Source organism: Phyllobates terribilis, unplaced genomic scaffold, assembly GCF_046119375.1.
Source record: "Phyllobates terribilis strain yellow unplaced genomic scaffold, ASM4611937v1 Scaffold_2__4_contigs__length_985480577, whole genome shotgun sequence".
NCBI classification, from domain to species: Eukaryota; Metazoa; Chordata; class Amphibia; order Anura; family Dendrobatidae; genus Phyllobates; species Phyllobates terribilis.
In genome coordinates this window covers 102,424,164-102,447,269 of record NW_027362762.1, presented here as the reverse complement: position 1 = coordinate 102,447,269, position 23,106 = coordinate 102,424,164, and the positions used below count along the sequence as shown (strand labels likewise).

The 23,106-nt window shown below is 44.7% G+C and overlaps 1 protein-coding gene across 2 annotated transcripts in view; it reads right to left on the bottom strand.

Moving 5' to 3' along the window:
* Positions 1-23,106, bottom strand: part of NUP58 (nucleoporin 58) — a 58,718-nt gene that overhangs the window by 9,973 nt on the left and 25,639 nt on the right. The window contains exons 7-13 of one of the 2 annotated variants that reach the window (XM_073662450.1): positions 22,946-23,011; positions 21,131-21,305; positions 19,812-19,891; positions 16,282-16,400; positions 16,107-16,189; positions 11,825-12,026; positions 1,324-1,422 (exon numbers count right to left, since the gene is read on the bottom strand). In XM_073662450.1, the coding sequence (XP_073518551.1) occupies positions 1,324-1,422; positions 11,825-12,026; positions 16,107-16,189; positions 16,282-16,400; positions 19,812-19,891; positions 21,131-21,305; positions 22,946-23,011 (824 nt within the window). The remainder of the gene's footprint in view (positions 1-1,323; positions 1,423-11,824; positions 12,027-16,106; positions 16,190-16,281; positions 16,401-19,811; positions 19,892-21,130; positions 21,306-22,945; positions 23,012-23,106) is intronic. The other variant, XM_073662452.1, reaches the window with a different exon arrangement.

The window sequence follows — 23,106 nt, the reverse complement described above, 5'->3', positions numbered from 1 at the left end:
ACAGATCTCTCCATTCTTTTTAGGTGGGAAAGCTTGCAAAATCGTCAGTGTATCAAATACTTATTTTCCCCACTCTATGAGGGCATAGAGACGTTAGGCTATGTATGAGGGTATAAATGTCTATATATAAGCGGTGTAGGAGGATTATAGAGATTAGAAATTTTAGCTGTAGCAAGCTGCAAACTGCATTTTTTTTTGCAAGATGATTAGGATTTAGTCACAAGCCAGAATAATGCATGGTCTGCAATCTGTTACAACGAACTAACAAACAAAATTTCCATTAGCCTTTCTAACATTGACATAATGATAATTATTAAAGGGATTGTCCGAGTTCAGAAGAAAAAAAAAAAAAGAGCCACTCCTTCCCAGTAACTGAGTCATTCTTGTCCATGGGTCTGGCATGGAAGCTCAGTTCCAATAAAGACCCAGCCTATGAACAGGAGTGTCGCTACTTTTAGAGTAAACCAGACCTTTATCCAAGACAGCCCCTTTAATTTTTTCTTAGCTGCATGAAAAGAGCGTATTAAAGGGGTTTTCCCACGAACAAAAGTTAATTTTAATCAATAGATCTTGGAATAATAATAATTTCCACAATTGGATGTATTTAAATAAAATGTTCTTGTGCTGAGATAATCTTATAAATGTTCCCCTGCTGTGTGCTGTGTAATGGCTGTGTCTGACCGTACAGGAACATGGTCTGATCATACCACAGCTCCTGGGCAGGATGGGAAGCAAAAGAGTATACAGACAGGACAGCACGGGATAACAGTAGATTCTTTCTTTGAGGCAAAACATTGTTTAACAATAAGAAGTGAAATGTTTTATCTCACAAAAAGAATCATCTGTGATCCCCTGCTGTAATGTCTGTATACTCTTTTGCTTCCTACCCGGCCCAGGAGCTGTGGTATGATCAGACCATGTTCCTGTACGGTCAGACACAGCCATTACACATTTATAAGATTATCTCGGCACAGGAACATTTTATTTAAATACATCCAATTGTGGAAGTTGTTATTATTCCAAGATCTATTGATTAAAATTAACTTTTTTTCGTGGTAAAACACCTTTAAATTAGCAAAGGAAAAAACAAGATTAAGCCATCAATATTAGAACAGTGGGGGTCCGACTCTACGCCTTCACCCATCCACTGTATAGAGCGGCCACAGCCCCTTCACTGTATATCAGGCCCAGCTCCATACCTAGAGTCGTGGCTGTGCCTGGTATAACAGCGCAATCCCTTTCACTTGAATAAAAGTACAATTCAATCCTCCCATATAACATAATAGAATATATATATAAAAAAAAAAAAAAAAAAAAAAGTACCTCCAAGATTTGAAGAGCCCAAGCCAGCCGGCTGCAGAGCAGAACTCATAGCTGAGCCGAATGGTGCTCCAAAACCCACTCCCAGAGAAGGCCGAGGCCCTAGTATAAAGAGTAAATAAAAGAAAAAAAAAGCAAAAAGACACAAAAAAAGAAAAAGAAAAAAAACAAAAAAAAAAAAAAAAAAAACTTTCCTTACTTGAAAAATTAGAACTTAAAAAGGCAGAGAGGCAAGAACCAACTAAGATAGATATAACCATACAGGACAGACTGCAGCGGTCGTTATCTAGCACCGAGCTTACTTGTGGAACAAGGATACGGCCAGGAGTTACTAATCGCTGATATAAAGAACACAACCATGGATTATTGTTTATTTCATTTATTTTTCAATTTCAAAGAAAAAGGTAACAGCATGACAATTCAGTATCACACGCACACACATTGGTAGTACACGCTGGGGGGAAATGCAGGATGCTCTGAATTATGTCGTACGCTGAATACATGGTCTTACAGCATCCAGCACATGAGCATGCTGCAACGCCAATCAATTACAGGGACAAAAAATGAATAAAAAATAAAAATACAGAAGGTTTAAAATGACAAAAAATGGCAACTAAAGGAACAGGATAAAAGGGGATTTACTAAACAATTAAGCTTATGAAAGGTTTTCTTCCATACTGAACCTGTAGGAATTTTTACCCAAAGGGAATCAAACAGCATGTTTTTGCTATGTAATCTGAGGGCAGCATGAAGCAGGGGCTAAAACACAGATTACAGGGATGTGTCACTTATTAGGCTGTAGCTTCAATACAATGAATGTTTTATCACCAGGAGATTATCACAGCCTGGACTACAGCTCCAGTGTGCCCTGGTCTGACCACGCCCCCTCCTCTGATAAGCAGCTCACTGTCAATAGACAGTACACAGAAAGCTGTGATGTAGGCAGCTTCCTGAGCGCTACTACACCTAAAAACTCTTACTGTACCACAACTGCTGCACCCAGTAAACTAAGTGATAAATCGCTGGAATCAGGGTCTCTTTTCCTACATTATGTTGCTGTCAAATGAGCTAGCAAAAACCTGCTGACAACTTCCCTTTAAAGAGGATTTTTCCTGCATTGTCCATCCATTTTAGAATAAACTTTCATTTCCTGGGGAAAAAAATAATTCTGGAGCATCTTTAATTTAGTAATTTGGCTTTTGCTGTTCCTCTGGGGCGTTACCTTCCCTCTTGCCCATAGGGCGTATTCCCTACACAGCGATATTGTCAGGAGAGTGTAAAAGAGGAACAGCACAACTGGGAACAACAAAAAGAGATGCTCAAGACTTGGTATTTTACAGGACATGCAAATTTATCCTAAAACTGACAAGAGCGTTACAAGAGTGGACAGGTTTTCCCAATTTTGCATAAATTAAATGGGTTCTCCAGGACTAACAACACATGCCCGCTACCACTCAGCGTGGGTTGTGTCTGGTATTGCAAGTCAGCATCATTGAATAGAATTGACCTGAGCTGTAATACCAAGTACGACCAATGGTCAGGAGTGGCGCTGTTTCTGAAAGAAAGCAGCCGTGTATTTCCCAATCCTTAAGAACCCGTTAGTGTAGAGTCCATTCACCACCTACAGTAGTACTAAATCATTGGCGCAGGACGACACATGAGCGCAGGAAATAGCAGTAAATTAAAAACGGTTTGATCGATAATTCACAGTTAAATTCTGCATAATCTGTAAAACAAACTTCTAAAAAGAAATAATTTACTTAAAGGGGTTGTTGTCTGTGGAGTAAAAACTTCTTACAGAATGCTCAGGTTTAAAAAGAAGCAACAGTCGCCTCGCGGACCTCCCGCTACCCTGTATCGGTCTCTGCTTCCTACAGAGACGACAAAGGACTTCTGCAGTAATTCACGAACTCTATTGGGTCGTATGAGGAGTATGGAGTAGAGACTGGAGGAGGACCAGGCGGTGTTAGCACGGGATTGCGGGGGATTGGGAGAGGAGTATTGCTTTTTCTATTCTTTAAAACCAATCTAAGTAACAAAAAAAAAAAAAATACTCCTCAGATCTTTAAAATGTTCTAGTTCTGACCCATTTGTGGTTTACGTAGCAATTCACACCCAAGGTAAAAGCAAGAATTCTGCTGGCTACCCCAACCATGAAAAAATAAAATAGTAAGAAAAAAAAAGAGCCTGCTCGCTCTTCTCATTGATTCCACGTGGAAAAGAGAAGGCTGAGCCTAATATGTGATTAAAATCGATAGTTTTTTTTTCTTGCATGGGAAAAAAAACAAAACAACTAATGTGTGAATGAGGTCTAATGTGAATACAAGGCACAATCATTCACATGGCACCAATATCAAGAAAATGCTTACGAAAAAGCCTCCTCGTGCGCCACTAGTCTGCCCGTTTCTGTCCATGCTTCAGACGCCCCAGTGGGAACAGGGACTGAAGCGAGGGATGGAAACCTCTCTACAATGCCACACTATATGTTGGCACTAAGTCAATAAGTTGGCTACAGCAACCTGACAGGTCACTTCTTTCATTCATCACCCCCAAAAAATAATAAGATGACCAACTGGTCGCTATATGCAACACTTAATGAATGAAATTCCCTGAAAAGCAGCTGAACTGCACAATAAAACGGGTTTACAACCATTTATTATCATATACTGTAATATAATAAGGGTTTTAATAATGCAGCAAAGATGTCGATCACATTGAAGCCAATGGACCTTGGTTACCCCTTTGTAGCTTTGTGTAGGCAGGGGCAGTGGAAGACTTACAAAGGGAACAGTCCTTATAGACTAGAAATTAAAGGGTTTGTCTGTGTGAAAAAAAGTCATCACCTGGCCAAAGCATAGGTGACAACTTGCTGATCAGCATGTACCCACACCAAATCAACAGAACAGGGCACTTACCAATTTGAGAGGAGCGGCAGTACACACGCTCGTCCGCCTTCCCTTCAGTCCCTAGAAGACTGCTGAAAAACTGCACTCTAGTTTTTCCGGCATACCCAAAAATGAATGAATGGCATGTCTGACGGGAATTCAAACTGGTGTTCTGTTATGTAACGGGAATAAACATTACCCATCTGACAATTGGTGCGGGTCGTAGATGTCGGACCTTCACCGATTAGTAAGTTATCTGGTGGATAGATTATAACCAGGAATGAGCGGACCCGTGGATGTTCGCGTTTGTCTGAACTTTAGTCCAAAGTTCGGGTGCCAGAATTCAACCCAAACCCCATAGAAATCAATGTGGACCTGAACTTTGGTTCTGTAAAATGGTCGTAGTAAGGGCTAGGGGGTCGGTCTGTGTGTCTCTCTCTCTCTCTGGCTTAGAACGGACTTACAGGAGAAGTCCATGTTCAGAGTTCAGCAACGGTACGAACCCCAAACCCAAACTTTACCTTTGGGTTTGCTCATCTCTAATTAGAACTCATTTTCACCGGAGAACCCCTTTAAATGTCCAAACTGCAAGACCAGAGGCCGGGATATCTTATCCTACTGTTCTAATATAAAAGAAATGGTAAAATGTAGAACGACGGCATCACAGGGCTTATCCACACCGACACCCTGCTATAGCTCTACAGGAAACCAGAAGCTGCGAGATCTATGGCACTTTTCTGGGTTAATCACAGCCAATATCTGTATATTAATATTAATTGCAGCCACTATCTCTATATTACTATAAAACGGACTTGATTTAATTAAGACAATCTTTCCTAGGACTGACTAGTGAGTAAAGAAGAGAACATACGTTAGTAAAAAATAAAAGGCAATATAAAAGGCAAAATTGTGCCTAGTCGGTAACCGAGCAAATGAAGAATGAACACATACAAAAGCTAAACATTTACTCTTTAAACCAAAAGGACTTTTCGAGAGGACACAGCTCATACAGAGAGTCAGGCACAGAGAGAAGAATCACTGGGCAGATCCCTCCGCCTGTCTGGCTACAGCTGGGTGGGGAGAAAACAAGCAGAGGAAACCGCCCAGTGGACAGTCCCTCTCACCTGCTCGCCTGTATTCCTCCCTGGCTCTCTTTTTAAAGGGACTGTCAGCGCAGAATGACTGTTCAAACTAAGCACAGGTGCTCGGTGCTTCACGGCAGGGCCAATCATTTATATACACCCTCCCACCTGCTTGTTTTCTCTCTATCTCCACTCTTCTTTGGTTCTATGAAGCCAGAGCTGTCAATCACAGAAGAGGGGGTGGAGATAGAGGGAAAACAAACAGGTGGGAAGGTGTATATAAATGATTGGCCCTGCCGTGAAGCACCGAGCGCCTGTACTTAGTTTTAACAGTCATTCTGCGTTGACAGTCCCTTTAAACTATGTCTACTCCGAAACACGACAGCTTTTCTGGCAAACCTAATGGGCCAGCATGTCTGGATTTTACGCCCCCCGTGGTTGGCCAGCAATAAATAGTACACGTAGTCTGTTACATCTTCGTGCCTACCTCCAATAGGTGTATATGGCCAAAAAATGATGTCCGACAGAGCAGACAGTGACTCAGTCTTCATCATTACTATCAAGGGTTTCAGACATAAGCCCTGACGGAGCCGCTGCACATAGGCTATGCTCACATCGAGTTCTACCCTACTAAAGGGCCCTATACACATTAGATAAAAGGGGTCCGAACACGCCAATTTCAGCCATCTAACATGTATAAGGGCCTCTCGACGCTGCCCAGACATGTTGTTGGGGAGAAAGGATGGGCCTGTTGGAATTTCAGCATCTGATCCCGTTGTTGGGACAGATGAGAGAACATAGCAACGCTCAAGCTGAGCCAAGAGTTCTTGTATATGGTGAGTCGGGTGAGAAGACTTATCTAATGTGCAGGGGGCTTTTGGACTATGTTCAGACGAGGTGGAATTGCTGTAGCACTTTACAGTTCACACATGTAACTGAAACAATCAGTGCAGAAATAGGGGCATGTTGTGGATTTTCCTATCCGAAACATGCGCATGTTGCAGAAAAGTTGCAAATTGTAAAAACAGGCTTCAATGTAAAGGGGCGAATCAATGAGAAATATATTACATGTGGATTTTACGACTTAGGAAAGTCAAGCTCGCTGCTCTTTTTAGGGTGCAGCACCCTTGTAAATTACATTAATACGCAGTAACTAATACATTCATCTATAAAACCGGGCTGAAAAACTTCCAACTCTTTACGGCTCTGTTCACATTAGAGTTTGAGCCTACATGATTCAAGTCTGTAATTTATGATTTAATCTGTAATTTTCTAGTTAAACGTTTACATTCCCCTTTGTAGGCTCGAGCTAAATGGCGATCTGTGTCAGCCAGCACGGAGAGCGAGGGTTAGTGCTGCGACATTGGATCTAATGATCGTGTATGGATCCCGTACTGCGGAGCATATTGGAGCAGTCATAGTTTAAGACTAATGATGCCAATTTAGGTAGCACTAAAATAAATGGCACAATAACTAATCTGCATTTGTAATGCACCGTAAAAAATATACAAATTTTATTGCCTTTTACTTGGCATGATAACTAAAGTACTTGGCAAATGGCATATATTAGGAAACTTCGACCACCCCACAGACAAAAGACTAGGTGAAAAATAAACGGATCCCTCCAGTTAAAAACCTCTATGGTCGTGTACCTCAGTAAGTTAAAAATTGCACCCTAGAATTCATAAATAAGTGCTCACTTTGTTCACTTCAATGTATGGGGCGGAGAAGGAGACATGAATTACTAAAGCCCTTTACTCTTTCCCTGCCGACATCAGCTGTAACAGCAGACAGATAACTGATGAGAGTGATGGATCATCAAAAGAGATTTAGCTAAATGAACCTGTGTAACAAACAAGCTGTATATCAGCAGTGGAAAATGATAAAGTCCTGTGATTACAGCAGCATCGGTAGTGATTCAAACAGTGGATAGAAGAATACCAATGGGGAGAGCAATGGCAAAGTTATCATGAGCCAGCTGGATTGTGAACACAGGCCGCGGCACCACCGTATAGGGGAGGTGAACACAGGCCGCGGCACCACCGCATAGGGGAGGTGAACACAGGCCGCGGCACCACCGCATAGGGGAGGTGAACACAGGCCGCGGCACCACCGCATAGGGGAGGTGAACACAGGCCGCGGCACCACCGTATAGGGGAGGTGAACACAGGCCGCGGCACCACCGTATAGGGGGAGGTGAACACAGGCCGCGGCACCACCGTATAGGGGGAGGTGAACACAGGCCGCGGCACCACCGTATAGGGGGAGGTGAACACAGGCCGCGGCACCACCGTATAGGGGGAGGTGAACACAGGCCGCGGCACCACCGTATAGGGGGAGGTGAACACAGGCCGCGGCACCACCGTATAGGGGGAGGTGAACACAGGCCGCGGCACCACCGTATAGGGGGAGGTGAACACAGGCCGCGGCACCACCGTATAGGGGGAGGTGAACACAGGCCGCGGCACCACCGTATAGGGGGAGGTGAACACAGGCCGCGGCACCACCGTATAGGGGAGGTGAACAGAGGCTGCGGCACCACAGTATAGGGGAGGTGAACACAGGCCGCGGCACCACAGTATAGGGGAGGTGAACAGAGGCTGCGGCACCAACGTATAGGGAAAGGAGGGTCTAAGGTACAAATGGATAAGCTTTGAAAGGAAAGGCTCAACAAAGGTACTGTGCATGAGGATCTAAAAGCACTGTGTTTTCTCTGGAGGTAGACCAAGTAAAAATAAAAGACATCTCTTGTAGTGCGTCAAATACAACTCTAATAATATATAACTTAAAAATATTAAATAACATGAGAAACAATTGGCAATTCACGAGAAGCAGCCATGATAAAAAAGAAAAACCTAACTGTTGAATATTGGTCTTAAATCAGCATGGAAAAAGGAATCCAAACTGTGTAAACAAGCTGTAAAACACAATACAACCAAACAATGGCAGTTGGGCAAATATGTAGGCAGCATTAAAAATTATATATGAAACAAACAAAAAAGAAACCTATGTAGCAACTAGCAACACTGCACGCCACGACAACAGGTAAGCTCGCATTAATACAGCAGTATCACCTGGTGACTACACATGTATTAAAAATAAACAGCCATAAAAATTGATTGCTTATTTACATTCACACGGATCGTTAGACGTTCATTATAATGTCATAATGAATAGAACTATTTTTTTCTGCTGACTAGTATCAGCAGCTGCCAGTGATAATGAAGAAGATATGTGTATAGAAAAGTAGTAATCTACTGCAAAGGATGTTGGTAGTTTTTGGCACTTTGAGTATAACAACCAGGGCCGCACTATCAGTATTTGGTCAGTATTTTTTCTCAGGAGTGGGAGCCAAAACCAGGAGAGGAACAATCAGAGAAAAGGTAGAATAGAAACAAGTCACCAATTCTGCATTTATCACCCACTCCTGGTTTTGCCTCCCACTCCTGAGAAAAAATACTGACCGAACACTGACCAAATATTGATAGTGGGGCCGTGGTCTTAGAATGGGGCCTGGCAATTAAAGGGGTTGTCCAGTCTAGGAAGAAAGGGGTCTGTAGGCACTGTATGCATCGCACACTGTCACTGTCTTCTTAAGACTGGAGAATCCCTTTAAGACAATAGCAAGCAAGCGAAAAAGTTAAAAACAAAAAAAAAAAAAAACAGTCTCCAAAGACAGTGCTGCTATAGTCTGTATTTGGTATTACAACCATGCTCCATTTTTAGGCAGCTGGTCGTCTCGTTCCTTGGGATTGTCCAGTCATGCAGCACAGAATTTTAGCACTTTAAGACCCATCTTTTCTTAAGGCAAAGTAGATTTTTTTTCTCTTTTTGCAAAAATGTCAACACTCTTCCCTGTCCATCGAATTTGAAGATCTATGTTGAACAAAGGGGAATATACTCGGCTCTCAGGCAGTCTGCCGGGAGCAAGAGAATCAGTAATGAGTATTTATGACAAAAGTTGTAATTTTAATATTTTTTCAGTTTACTTCTATTAAAAATAACGCATGGTTATAAATAAACATATGTTTTATCATCAGAACGTTGCCTATAGATGCAGATTTGGCAGAAGAGAGCCAGCTGGGACCTAGAATTAGACTATGCCTGCTCGGCCACCTATTAACAGTTAGGGCTTGTTCACACGTTGCATTTTTTTGCCTCGAAAAAAAGGCCTGTTTTACAGTACCAGCAAAGTGAAGGCGATTTCTGAAATCTCTTATTTTTTTCCTTGAAGGTTTGCAGCATGCCAATCCTTTCAACCTTTTTGCAGTGCATTATCACCCAATCAAATGAATGGAGTTAAATACATAAAAAAGTGCGGATTTTAAGCGTTTTTCCTACAAGAAACGCATTTTTTTGTGTAGAGATTTCTGCTGCAAATACTCAATGTGAGCACATACCTATACCCATGAAATGCCGGAAGAGAGGCAGTGTTACTATATCTATAGGCAACTTTACCCATGACCAGACAATATTTTTAATAGATGTAAATTGAAAAAAAGATAAAAAATACAGTTTTCTTCATAAATAAATATACATATTATGGTAGCACACACCTTTTAAAGTGTATCCCCACCCTTTAATATCAATTTAAGTTCAAAATGTTGTGTCAATTTTCTAATAAAGCTTTATAGCATTTTGTAGTCTGTTTTTCGGATATAAAGCTACAAAGTCCCCCATTTTAAAAGTATAACTTTCTGGCCTCTTGCATTTGCCACTAGAGGGAGCTTCGGAGTGCTGCCTTACTATAGAGGTCAGTGTATACAATAAGCTCCTACACTCCCACTAGTTACAATGCAGGGGAGCGGGAGCTTTGTATAAGACATAGATAAAAAGCTATATTTAAAGGATTGTCCAGGACTTAAGATAGCGGTGACCAGGCTCGGACTGGCCCACAGGAGAGCTGGAGAATCTCCCGGTGGGCCCCCCCGTGAAGGAGTGAGCAACCCACTCGCCTATGAGCAGGGATAATCACTTGATTTATTTTTTACAGACAAAAGCAGCCTCTAAATCATTCATTAACGAAACTATGCAGTTTCTTATCTAAAAGCATAAGTAAATTTGTGTACTAGGGTCAGGTCATTTATGCATGTAGCAGCACGGTGGCTCAGTGGTTAGCACTGTATGGCGGCTCAGTGGTTAGCGCTGTTGCTTTGCAGCGCTGGGGTCCAGGGTCCAAATCTCACCAAGGACAACATCTGCAAGGAGTTTGTATGTTCTCCCCGTGTTTGTGTGGGTTTCCTCCGGGTTCTCCGGTTTCCTCCCACACTCCAAAGACATAGTGATAGGGGATTTAGACTGAGCCTCAATGGGGACAGAGATGATGGAACATTAACTGTACAGCGCTGTGGAATATTATGCTGCTATACAAGTAAAATAAATAAAAACAGTGGGCCTCCAGAAATATTGTTACTCGTGACCCTTGGTGTCTCAGTTCAAAACCAGAGGTGACCTATTTTTAGGGTAGATCATCAATACTATAATAGGAGGGTCCGACATCCCCCACCGATCGTCTACTTGCAAGTTTCGTGGTAGCCAGAAGTAAAATGTGTAGAGAGCCGGGACACCATGAAAACAATGGGAGAGGATATGTAGTACCCAAAACCTGCCACTACAGTGTATGGCGCAGTGGCATCCTGGATACATTGACTGTTTACTTCTGGCTGCCGAGGGACCTGGTGTCATCAATATTTAAGTCCTGGACAACCCCTTTAAGAAAAGAATCACCACATATTTTGAAAACTATTTACAACCAAATTGATATTCACTTTCATACCCAAAGTTACAATGGTGAGAAATGAAAGGGGATGTCTAATCTTGGGACAAAAGTCTGCAGCCACTCAAGGTTTCGCAGGAATGAGCGGGCGGTCATGTCACCACGTGTATACAATTTGAATACATGGCGGCACGTGCCGACTAGATGTGTAGAAGAGAATTGGGAGAAGTCAGCAGGTTATCACAATTATACAAATGACATTGGTGCGGTTATGTGCCCGCCGCTCATACTAGGGAATCATGACAGTGTGCGCACCACACGCCGTCACGCTTCAGCAGACTGTCAGAAGCTTGGACAGCACCTTTAAATAAAAAGGATCAGCCATGTAGCTTCGGCTTAAAGCTGCTGTCACATTAAAATGGTAAAAATGTGTGTTACAGCCATGCTTCAGATATAAAATCCCTTCTGAGATGAAGTTATATGTGAGACTAGTTCTCCGTTACATCCACAAGGCCACGGTTACTTCAGCTCAGAAAGTTTTTAGTGTACAGGCATAGAATAGTCTCTTCGAGTATATCAAATTCAGCTCAAGACCCGAAAAGTGATGAGAACAAGCGGTCAGGATTGCCGATTACATACGGGTAAGAATCAGGTCACACGGTAAAACGACTAATTATTGCCAAGGCTAGACCCTGCCTAATCTAGAAGCTCTACGGAGTAGGAGGAGATGTCAGCGTTACTTTGCCGGCAGTAGGAGCCAGCCCAGAGAGAAGTTTACTGGGCACAGACGTAAAGTATCTACAACTTGAATGCATTCAGACCTGTAGCAGGCTGCTGCTGCTGGGTCAGGGTGGCAGCCATTGCGACGGCGGCCGCGTTTGGTATGTTGCTGAAAGGCGTCGGTCCGGTGGTAACGCGGGGAGCGCTCTGCCATTTCTTCGCTTCTGCTCTCCTGGCTTCAAACACGTCTGTGGGATCGCCCAAGAACGCTTTTCGGTAACCGAGGTACTGTTCTTTGAGCATCTGAGGGAAAGCCATTGTAATGTGAAATAGAAAAAGTCCAAAATACTACTATAAGGGATCAGAGTATAGTGCAACACCTAGCAAGAGCAACGTGGGAAGTCATGAGAACGACATACCTACCAGGAGGAACACCAGAGGGAGACTACGACTATTCCAGATTACGTCCCACTGAGGGCTCATTCACAGCTCAGGGAATAAAGAGCTCCGGGGATCCAACTGGACGCAAAACAACTTACATACAGCATGCAGCAGGGGGTATAATGAGGCGTGCAGCTGTGGACAGGGTAATGCCTACCTAAATTTTTATGAGGGAGTAGGAACACCCAAAAATACCTCTAATGAATGGTTACTTGGATGGCAATGGCAATCTTTTCACTATTTTTGTGAGCGAACCTGTCGCTATATTCATGCTGCCTAAACCATGTTCAGCATGAACCAGACTCGGGCTGCATGATCGCAGTATGAGTAGCAAAAGCAAGAGAATTATGGGGGAGAGAGATCGGTCAGTCACCTGTAGTGGGACGGAGAGAAGCCAAGCAGGGGCTTTGCTAGACAGTCCCACAGCCAGGCTCTGTTATGCAGCCCGTGGTTCAGGCAGCATCAATCTACTGACAGGTTCCCTTTAAACCCCTTCCCACCGCAGTCATTTTCATTTTTGCACTTTCGTTCCCTCCTCACCCGCCTTCTTCCCCTAAACATACCGTAACTTTAATTTCGCCTTCGACATAGCGGTATGAAGGATGGCTTTTTTTGTGGGATGAGTTTTAGTTTTGGATGAGAGCATTCATTTTACCATAAAAAAGGGAGGTGAAATGGTGAAGAATGATTTTATTTTTTGGTCAACGGAGCAGTGTCAGGAATCGCTTATTTGCATGGCGAGCTGTCATTTTTAAGGATAACATTTTGGGGTACATAAAAACATTTTAATCGCTTTTTATTGCTTTTTTTTGAGAGGTGAGGTGATTGATAAACTGCATTTATGGCATTTCAATCTTAGTTCTCCTTACGGCATTTAGCATACGAAAAAATTAATTTTGTATTTTAACTGGTCGGACTTCCATGTACGTGGCAATACCCAATATGGTCTCTTATTTTATTTTTAAACTGAGAAAAGGAGGGTGATTTGAAAAAAAAAATAAACATATATACAGACATATATATTACATACACACATACAGTTCAGACCAAAAGTTTGGACACACCTTCTCATTTAAAGATTTTTCTGTATTTTCATGACTATGAAAATTGTACATTCACACTGAAGGCATCAAAACTATGAATTAACACATGTGGAATTATATACTTAACAAAAAAGTGTGAAACAACTGAAAATATGTCTTATATTCTAGGTTCTTCAAAGTAGCCACCTTTTGCTTTGATGACTGCTTTGCACACTCTTGGCATTCTCTTGATGAGCTTCAAGAGGTAGTCTCCGGAAATGGTCTTCACTTCACAGGTGTGCCCTGTCAGGTTTAATAAGTGGGATTTCTTGCCTTATAAATGGGGTTGGGACCATCAGTTGTATTGTGCAGAAGTCAGGTGGATACACAGCTGATAGTCCTACTGAATAGACTGTTAGAATTTGTATTATGGCAAGAAAAAAGCAGCTAAGTAATGAAGGTCAGTCAGTGCGAAAAATTGGGAAAACTTTGAAAAAGTGTCCCCAAGTGCAGTTGCAAAAACCATCAAGCACTACAAAGAAACTGGCTCACATGAGGACCGCCCCAGGAAAGGAAGACCAAGAGTCACCTCTGCTTCTGAGGATAAGTTTATCCGAGTCACCAGCCTCAGACATCGCAGGTTAACAGCAGCTCAGATTAGAGACCAGGTCAATGCCACACAGAGTTCTAGCAGCAGACACATCTCTACAACAACTGTTAAGAGGAGACTTTGTGCAGCAGGCCTTCATGGTAAAATAGCTGCTAGGAAACCACTGCTAAGGACAGGCAACAAGCAGAAGAGACTTGTTTGGGCTAAAGAACACAAGGAATGGACATTAGACCAGTGGAAATCTGAGCTTTGGTCTGATGAGTCCAAATTTGAGATCTTTGGTTCCAACCACCGTGTCTTTGTGCGACGCAGAAAAGGTGAATGGATGGATTCTACATGCCTGGTTCCCACCGTGAAGCATGGAGGAGGAGGTGTGATGGTGTGGGGGGGCTTTGCTGGTGACACTGTTGGGGATTTATTCAAAATTGAAGGCATACTGAACCAGCATGGCTACCACAGCATCTTGCAGCGGCATGGTATTCCATCCGGTTTGCGTTTAGTTGGACCATCATTTATTTTTCAACAGGACAATGACCCCAAACACACCTCCAGGCTGTGTAAGGGCTATTTGACCAAGAAGGAGAGTGATGGGGTGCTACGCCAGATGACCTGGCCTCCACAGTCACCAGACCTGAACCCAATCGAGATGGTTTGGGGTGAGCTTGACCGCAGAGTGAAGGCAAAAGGGCCAACTAGTGCTAAGCATCTCTGGGAACTCCTTCAAGATTGTTGGAAGACCATTTCCGGTGACTACCTCTTGAAGCTCATCAAGAGAATGCCAAGAGTGTGCAAAGCAGTCATCAAAGCAAAAGGTGGTTACTTTGAAGAACCTAGAATATAAGACATATTTTCAGTTGTTTCACACTTTTTTGTTAAGTATATAATTCCACATGTGTTAATTCATAGTTTTGATGCCTTCAGTGTGAATGTACAATTTTCATAGTCATGAAAATACAGAAAAATCTTTAAATGAGAAGGTGTGTCCAAACTTTTGGTCTGTACTGTATATACATTTTTTTTTTTTTAGTTTTCAAATCGTCTTCCTTTTCTTAATATGAAGGGGATTTGCAATATACAGGGTGGTCCAAAAGTAGGTGGACAGAAAGTATAATAAGGTTATGAAGGGGGAGATTTATCTAACACTAAATTGCAGCCGCCTGTCTGGATCATCCTCCAATAAACCATGAATTAGACGTGAACGATAAGCTTTCCACCCAATAGATTTCAGGATTCGCATGAGAGAAGCTCGTGAAATTCCCGATTCCAAAGAGGCTCTTCTGTGGACTTTTTTGGACTCTGAACAAATGTTTCAGCAACAAGTTGTTTATTATCTTCTGTACAGACTGTTTTGGGTCGACCAGTTTTTGGAGCATTAAGGATGGAGCCAGTGGCATTGAATTTGTCACGAATGCGGTAAATGGTTTGTCTCTTTGGGGCTTGAGTACCAAATGTTTCAACCCAATTTACTCTAACGGTTTCAGCATTTTGAGATTTCCAATACTCTGTTAAAATCCATTTTCTTTGATCTGTATGTAAATTATTTGCCATTATGTGTTATCTGAATTATCTGAAAAGAAAACAGATTTGGGGAAGATCTATCTGTGAAAACTAGATCTGTGAAACTGGCTCAGTTGCCCTTAGCAACCAATCAGATTCCACCTTTCATTTCCCAAAGAGTCTGTGAGGAATGAAAAGTGGAATCTTATTGGTTGCTAAGGGCAACTGAGCCAGTTTCACTTTACACCATGTTTGATAAATCTCCCCCTTCATAACCTTATTACACTCTGTGTCCACCTACTTTTGAACCACCCTGTATATACACACACACAATTTATTTATTTTCAAAATCACCTTCCTATATTTATTTTTCTTACTTTATTTCTTATCCTTTTAGGGCACATGTACCTGTGATCACTTCTTCTATATACTGCATTAGGTCGGTTTAGCAGTATACAGTCTAAATACCGTTCTCTTATGAAGCCGAGCCACAAGCTGGGAGCCACCTCTGGGCGCTGCTGTTACTGGGAAATGGCAGCTGTGTAATACAGCCGGCATCCATGGTGATCCCACTATTACGTCCTACAACGGGATGGGGTTAATTACCTCTCATTAGGTTTATATAACAGAATAGTAGCAATTTCCCAATAGTACATTAAACATGGTGTGTTGACATGTTGCGCAAGAAGATTTTGCATAAAAGAACATAATATTTATATTTTACAACGTCCACTTAATTCCCATTTCATAGGCCACCACAGTCGTATTCATGTGCCACTTAGTATTGGCGGTTACATTAGCCGGGGCACATACCTTGACATTTTCATGGATTATTTGCAGCTGTGCGGCTAAGGCTACAAATGTCTGGTAGAGCTTCTGCATTGCCATAGAGAGATCTGAAAGACAAGATAAAGATGTGGATGATTGTTAATACCCCACGCACACACATTCCTGACATGCACAATGGCCGAGCTCAGGATCCCCCTACCTTGTGGTGTGAGGTGCGAGCTGTTGGCTTGTGTGGCCAGGTGGTTTTCCAACTCCTCTATTTGCTGCCTGTACTGCTGCAACTGGACCTCAAACTGCTCCACCAACAACCGGAAGTAGCTAGAAAATACACAAGGATGACGCAAAGGCTCATATTCTCTACACGGCACATGGAAATTACATCTCTGGTGTCTGCTTGACTTTAATCCAGGTATAATCCAAGAAACACGGACCGCACTTGGATGGGAACAATTGGCTCGACTGACGGGTCTCCGGGGTTTTCCGATCTGAGCGCGGTCTGCTTCACAAATGCATAAAACTGGTATTGATGTCATGTAACCGCAATATGGATTATGCACCGCCATTGCAAATAACACATTTGTTAATGGGGATTTTAAGATCCCATCTACATGAAGCAGCACAATTCCACTCACAAATTTTTAGAATGCATGGTCATTGTATTTCAGAAAACATTTTTTATTCTCTTCCCATTCGCACTTGTATAATGACCAAACAATAAAAACACATGAGGAAATTTCAAAGAACTGCAACGGCCCCACTATCAGTATTTGGTCAGTATTCGGTCAGTATTTTTTCTCAGGAGTGGGAGCCAAAACCAGGTGAGGAACAATCAGAGAAAAGGGCATTTAGGGCCTGCGGTCTGGGGGCGCAAAGTTCTGTGACATCACCATCCCCTTTTTCCGGTGAAGCGATCGCAGGGTAAAGATGGCAGCCAGGAGCCAGATGAAGGGCCCCCCCCCCCCCCCATAGCAGCCAGGAGCCAGATGAAGGGCCCCCCCCCATAGCAGCCAGATGAAGGGCCCCCCCCCCATAGCAGCCAGGAGCCAGATGAAGGGCCCCCCCCCCCATAGCAGCCAGGAGCCAGATGAAGGGCCCCCCCCCATAGCAGCCAGGAGCCAGATGAAGGGCCCCCCCCCCATAGCAGCCAGGAGCCAGATGAAGGGCCCCCCCCCCATAGCAGCCAGGAGCCAGATGAAGGGCCCCCCCCCCCATAGCAGCCAGGAGCCAGATGAAGGCCCCCCCCCCATAGCAGCCAGGAGCCAGATGAAGGGCCCCCCCCCATAGCAGCCAGGAGCCAAATGAAGGCCCCCCCCCCCCATAGCAGCCAGGAGCCAAATGAAGGCCCCCCCCCCCCCATAGCAGCCAGGAGCCAGATGAAGGCCCCCCCCCCCCCATAGCAGCCAGGAGCCAGATGAAGGGCCCCCCCCCCCCCATAGCAGCCAGGAGCCAGATGAAGGGCCCCCCCCCCCATAGCAGCCAGGAGCCAGATGAAGGGCCCCCCCCCATAGCAGCCAGGAGCCAGATGAAGGGCCCCCCCCCAATAGCAGCCAGGAGCCAGATGAACGGCGCCCCCCCCCCCCCATAGCAGCCAGGATCCAGATGAAGGGCCCCCCCCCCCCATAGCAGCCAGGATCCAAATGAAGGGCCCCCCCCCATAGCAGCCAGGAGCCAGATGAAGGGCCCCCCCCCCATAGCAGCCAGGAGCCAGATGAAGGGCCCCCCCCCATAGCAGCCAGGAGCCAGATGAAGGGCCCCCCCCCCATAGCAGCCAGGAGCCAGATGAAGGGCCCCCCCCCATAGCAGCCAGGAGCCAGATGAAGAGCCCCCCCCCCCCATAGCAGCCAGGAGCCAGATGAAGGGCCCCCCCCCCCCCATAGCAGCCAGGAGCCAGATGAAGGGCCCCCCCCATAGCAGCCAGATGAAGGGCCCCCCCCCATAGCAGCCAGGAGCCAGATGAAGCCCCCCCCCCATAGCAGCCAGGAGCCAGATGAAGAGCCCCCCCCCCCCCCCATAGCAGCCAGGAGCCAGATGAAGGCCCCCCCCCCCATAGCAGCCAGGAGTCAGATGAAGGGCCCCCACCCTATAGCAGCCAGGAGCCAGATGAAGGGCCCCCCCCCCCCCCCATAGCAGCCAGGAGCCAGATGAAGGCCCCCCCCCCCCCCCCATAGCAGCCAGGAGCCAGATGAAGCCCCCCCCCCCCCCCCCATAGCAGCCAGGAGCCAGATGAAGAGCCCCCCCCCCCCCCCATAGCAGCCAGGAGCCAGATGAAGGGCCCCCCCCCATAGCAGCCAGGAGCCAGATGAAGGCCCCCCCCCCCATAGCAGCCAGGAGCCAGATGAAGGGCCCCCCCCATAGCAGCCAGGAGCCAGATGAAGGCCCCCCCCCCCATAGCAGCCAGGAGCCAGATGAAGGGCCCCCCATAGCAGTCAGATGAAGGGCCCCCCCGCCCCCCATAGCAGCCAGATGGAGGGTCCCCCATAGCAGCCAGATGAAGGGCCCCCCCGCCCCCCATAGCAGCCAGATGAAGGGTCCCCCATAGCAGCCAGGAGCCAGATGAAGGCCACCCATGGAAGCCATGTTGGAATTCTTGAGAAGCCAAGACACGGGCTGCACTCCATAAGAGAGCACGATTTTAGCTTTATACTGCAATACAACAGTATATAGAAGAAACAATCAGAAGAATTTGAATCACTCCCTTAAAAAAAAAAAAAAAAAAAGAAGTGGTATTGTTAAATCCATAAAACTTGATTTTATCAACATAAAATAAATTAGCACGGATACTTAAAGTCGTAAAGAGAAAAAAAAAAAATCTAAAAAATGGCAGAGTTGAGGATTTTTGGGTGCAGCAAAATTGTCAAAATAGTATCAATAAAAAAGGCTTCTCACCATGGAAAAAAAAGCAATAATTGCACTAACCAGGAGAACGTTGCCAAGTATTTATCGCCTAATGAACACCGTAAAAACAACACCCAAAAAACACTGATGAAATTGTGGGGGTTTTTTGCACCATTTCGCAGCACTTATTTTGTTTTCTCGTACAATGAATGGTTGTTAAGTCCTCATATGGCTACGTTGATGGAAAAATAAAAACTGACTCTTGGAAGAGGGAAAAGAAAGCAAAAAAAAAAAGGGTTAAAAAAAAAAAAACACAAAACACACTTCAGGTAAAAACTAAAAATTACAGCTTTTGCTCAGATCATTATGCTGCAATATCCCTATTCCCTAACATTGCCATTACAGACATCCCCTCCTGACGCCTGAGCCGCCATGACGGAGCAATGCTGTCCTCAACCAGCTGACGGTCCGTGAAGGAAATACGTTCAGCGTGACGTGACTGTACAATGATTGGACCACTACCACAGACACTAACAAGTCATCAGTGACCCTAGGGCGTATATGTTTTGATAAGATGAGCTCAGCACTTACTGCATTGTCATGTAAGCTCGGGCCATGGCGCACTGTTGATGACTGGTCGTTTTACAGTTTGCTGGCCATGTACTGGTCAGCGATGAGCACACGGCTACCATGCAGGGTAACAGACATCAGGCTGAATCAGTCCTGGAGAAGCCAGCACTTCAGCTTCTCTGCATGATAAGTAAGGCACAAGGCCTATACAATGTTTGACTAAGGAACATATAGAAACACCATGCGAGTATTCCTTAAAAGTAGTGACTTGTACCCCATGTTCAGACCTGACAGATCATCTCCTGGCTGCTGATGGCCACTTACTCTGCTGGTGCAGGATTTTCATGTTGAAGGCCAGGAGGTGTTTTCTGTGTCCGCAAAGCTATTTCTGCATTTTTGAGTTCCTAAAAAATGAAAATGGAATAATTATAATATCATAATAAGTAGAAAAGAGAAGATGACGCAAAAGCTTAAAGGAGGTAGTCTTATCACATCATACTGATGACCTACCCATACGAGAGAGGTGGGGGTCTGACACTGAGGACCCAGTTGGTCAGCTGTAAACAGCTCTGGCGTAAACACATGAAGCTTCTATTCAATGTGTAGCAGCCGCTGCCAGGGACTGCAGAGCAGCTCATACACTTTTGGGCCTATTAAGTTTAGCTTTTAAAGTAGAGGGCAACCCCTTTAAAAAGACTTTCTGGCTTAATAACTTGCATAGAATACATTAGAAACGTTATAATATACTGTTTTGTTTCAACGTCTTACTATTTTCAAGATCTCTAATTAGGTCGCTGTCTCCGTTAAAAGCCTGAAAACCAATCCTGATCATGTTTAGTCGCTACAGGTACACAGCATTTTATATGGAAGCCCTGAAAACATCGAGGTTAGGCTCAGAGAAGGACATCAGTGTAAAAGTCTGCATGTATTCATTAAAAAGTATCACATAGGCAGTGAAAAATACAAATCCGGAACACAGCAGGTCTGACGTGAATGTGAACATGTGTGTATGAGGTTTGGAAGACGGGACCCACATGTGTTGCACTACAAATATGTTGCAGATTTTTGGAGTGAAATCCACAAAGAAAACCAAGTCAAATCTGTGGCCTTAAAGGGGTTGTCTCTGGGTGCATTGTTATGTCACGTGAGTGCTGCAGCCAATCAGAGGACACTAATGGGCTCCAGTGCTCACACCTTCCCCAGATGTCAGTTTCCTGTGAGGGAAGTGTGAGCGCTGTTGCCCGTTAGTGGCCCTTGATGATTACTGGGAGACCCGGCACGAAGATCGCTTGTACAGTGCCCCAGCGGGTGAGGAGTAGAAGGGTTTGTTTTTTATTTTTACTCAGGGGACTGCTGCATTTAAGAAGGGTTAGTCCTTTATTATAAAATGGGTTGATCCCCAGGAGAAGCCCTATCCATAGGTCCTAAGTAAAATATACAGGACGGCCCAACTTGGAGACAGGACGGAGAAGCGTTGAGCCGTCCTTCCACACAATTCATCTGACTGGGCACTATGCAGTAATAAACTACATCTGAGAGCGGGAATGAAGCAATACTGGTTCCCACCAGACTCTGCACAGTAAAATCCAGTTATATTTACGCAGCAAAGTGGCCAATACTGTCATTAATATAGTATCACATACCTGAGCGGTTTCAGTCTTCAGTTTGTCAATAGCCAGAGTGTTCCTCTGAAGGCCACTGGAGGCCACAGACAGGAGCTGCTTCAAGGCCTTGATCTCATCTTCTACCTTATCCATGGCTTTGGAGGACATGCGGCTGATCTCCTCCTGCACCTGCTTCTGCTCCTTCACAAACTTCCTGCAGGAGGACCAGCATACATCAGTACAATGGAAGTACAACCAAACCGCCTGATGAGGGCGCTGATCACAGAGTAACGTCGGCCGAACTGCCGACATCTAATATATACTGGGACGCCCCACTCCACCCTGATGTCAGGGGAGGAGGACTGAGCCATGTTGGATCTGCTCTTACAGGTAATAAGCCACCACTGTGAGAGGTGTCTGCAAACTGATTATTGCTCTCCTCCTATGGAGAATACACAGGAGCTCTGCAAGGTTGTGCATGTGTATAAGGGAAGGGGTATATATATGCAATCAGTAATAGGTCCTGTGTAGTGTTGAGTGAGTATGTTCTGTTCCGAGTACGCTCGGGCCGAGCTCCCAGTATTTACAGCTGCTCGGTGATATGGTTGAATCGCTCCCGTGTGCATGATTTGCAACTGTTTGACAGTTTTATTACATGTGAGGAATGTGTAAGAAATAGACAACCATATCACCGAGCAGCTGTAAATACTCGGAGCTCGGCCCGAGCATACTTGGCGAAAGGGTTAACAGAACATACTCGCTCAACACTAGTCCTGTGTAATACTTTGTGTCATCACAGGGTAAAGTGAAGAAGGTTAAAGAAAACACCACAAGACTAGAAGAAGCATGAAGTAATAAACAATGAGTCAGCTCCATGAAGAACCTAATATGAATACTAAAGGGATTCTATAGTATTGGTGACTTCACATCTGCAGGTACCTTCTGGGACTCGCGCACCGGCGGCAGCCCCGTGCGCGCGCGCGCACCTGTCCAATTCATTAGAATAGGACAACTGTTCAACATCAGCTGGCATCTGTGGACTTGGCATCATTGATAACTCTAAGCTTCCAAAATAGAAGTGAACAGTGCTGGAAAACCCCTTTAAAAGAATTTGTGATAACTTGTTGATCAGTGGTTGTGTCCGACCACTGGGACCCGCACCGATCAGAAGAACCAGAACGTTCATCCATGTTAGAATGAAGCCGCAGTGCAGGGGCTCGGCCACTACTCCATGCATTGCCTATGGGGCTGCTGAACTCCGTGCTCGGCTTTCTATGACAGCTCCCTAAACAATGGATGGAGCAGTGATCAGGCGTCCGGGACCTGCTGCAATATTTTGTAATGGAGATAAAAGTTCCCAATCTGCTAATCACAAGGGTCCTAGATATCAGCGCCCCCAGCAACTAGGTGATAACTTGTTTTTACTGGACAAACCCTTTAGGAAGGCTACATGGAGACTTTAACCGCTGCACCTGTGGTGCTACCAAAGTCCACTAGATGTCGCTGCAGCATCGCGGCTCCATACAAGTGAATGAGGCCGCATTGCCACCCCAAGGATACTGTGACCGCGTCAAGCAACCTGCAAGAAGTCCAACGTTGTAAAAAAAAAAAAAAAATGTGAACTTGCTTGTTGCCATACCCTTGGGGGTCGCAATGTGAACCTATTCACTTGTATTGCATTGCTATGTAGCAGGACCTATTGTACGTTGGTTGCGACCCACGTGTGACAGATTAAGAGGTCAAGTAGCCCCAACCTTAAGCGAAAAGCTGCCAAATAACAGCAAAGCACTGTGCTAAAGAGGCGTATGGTAACTATACAGATCCAAAAAGAGATCTGGTCTTCACTATACTTACTGAAAAGTTTCCACATCTTGACAAATTAACTGAGGTAGATTTTCATCCTTCAAAGCTTTACTGTCCCTTTAAGAAAACAAGCGTTCAGTATCTGACAGGCGTGCACAAAGAAAATGTGTATTCCATCTACATTCATGCATAATAAAAAGCAAAGATGACAA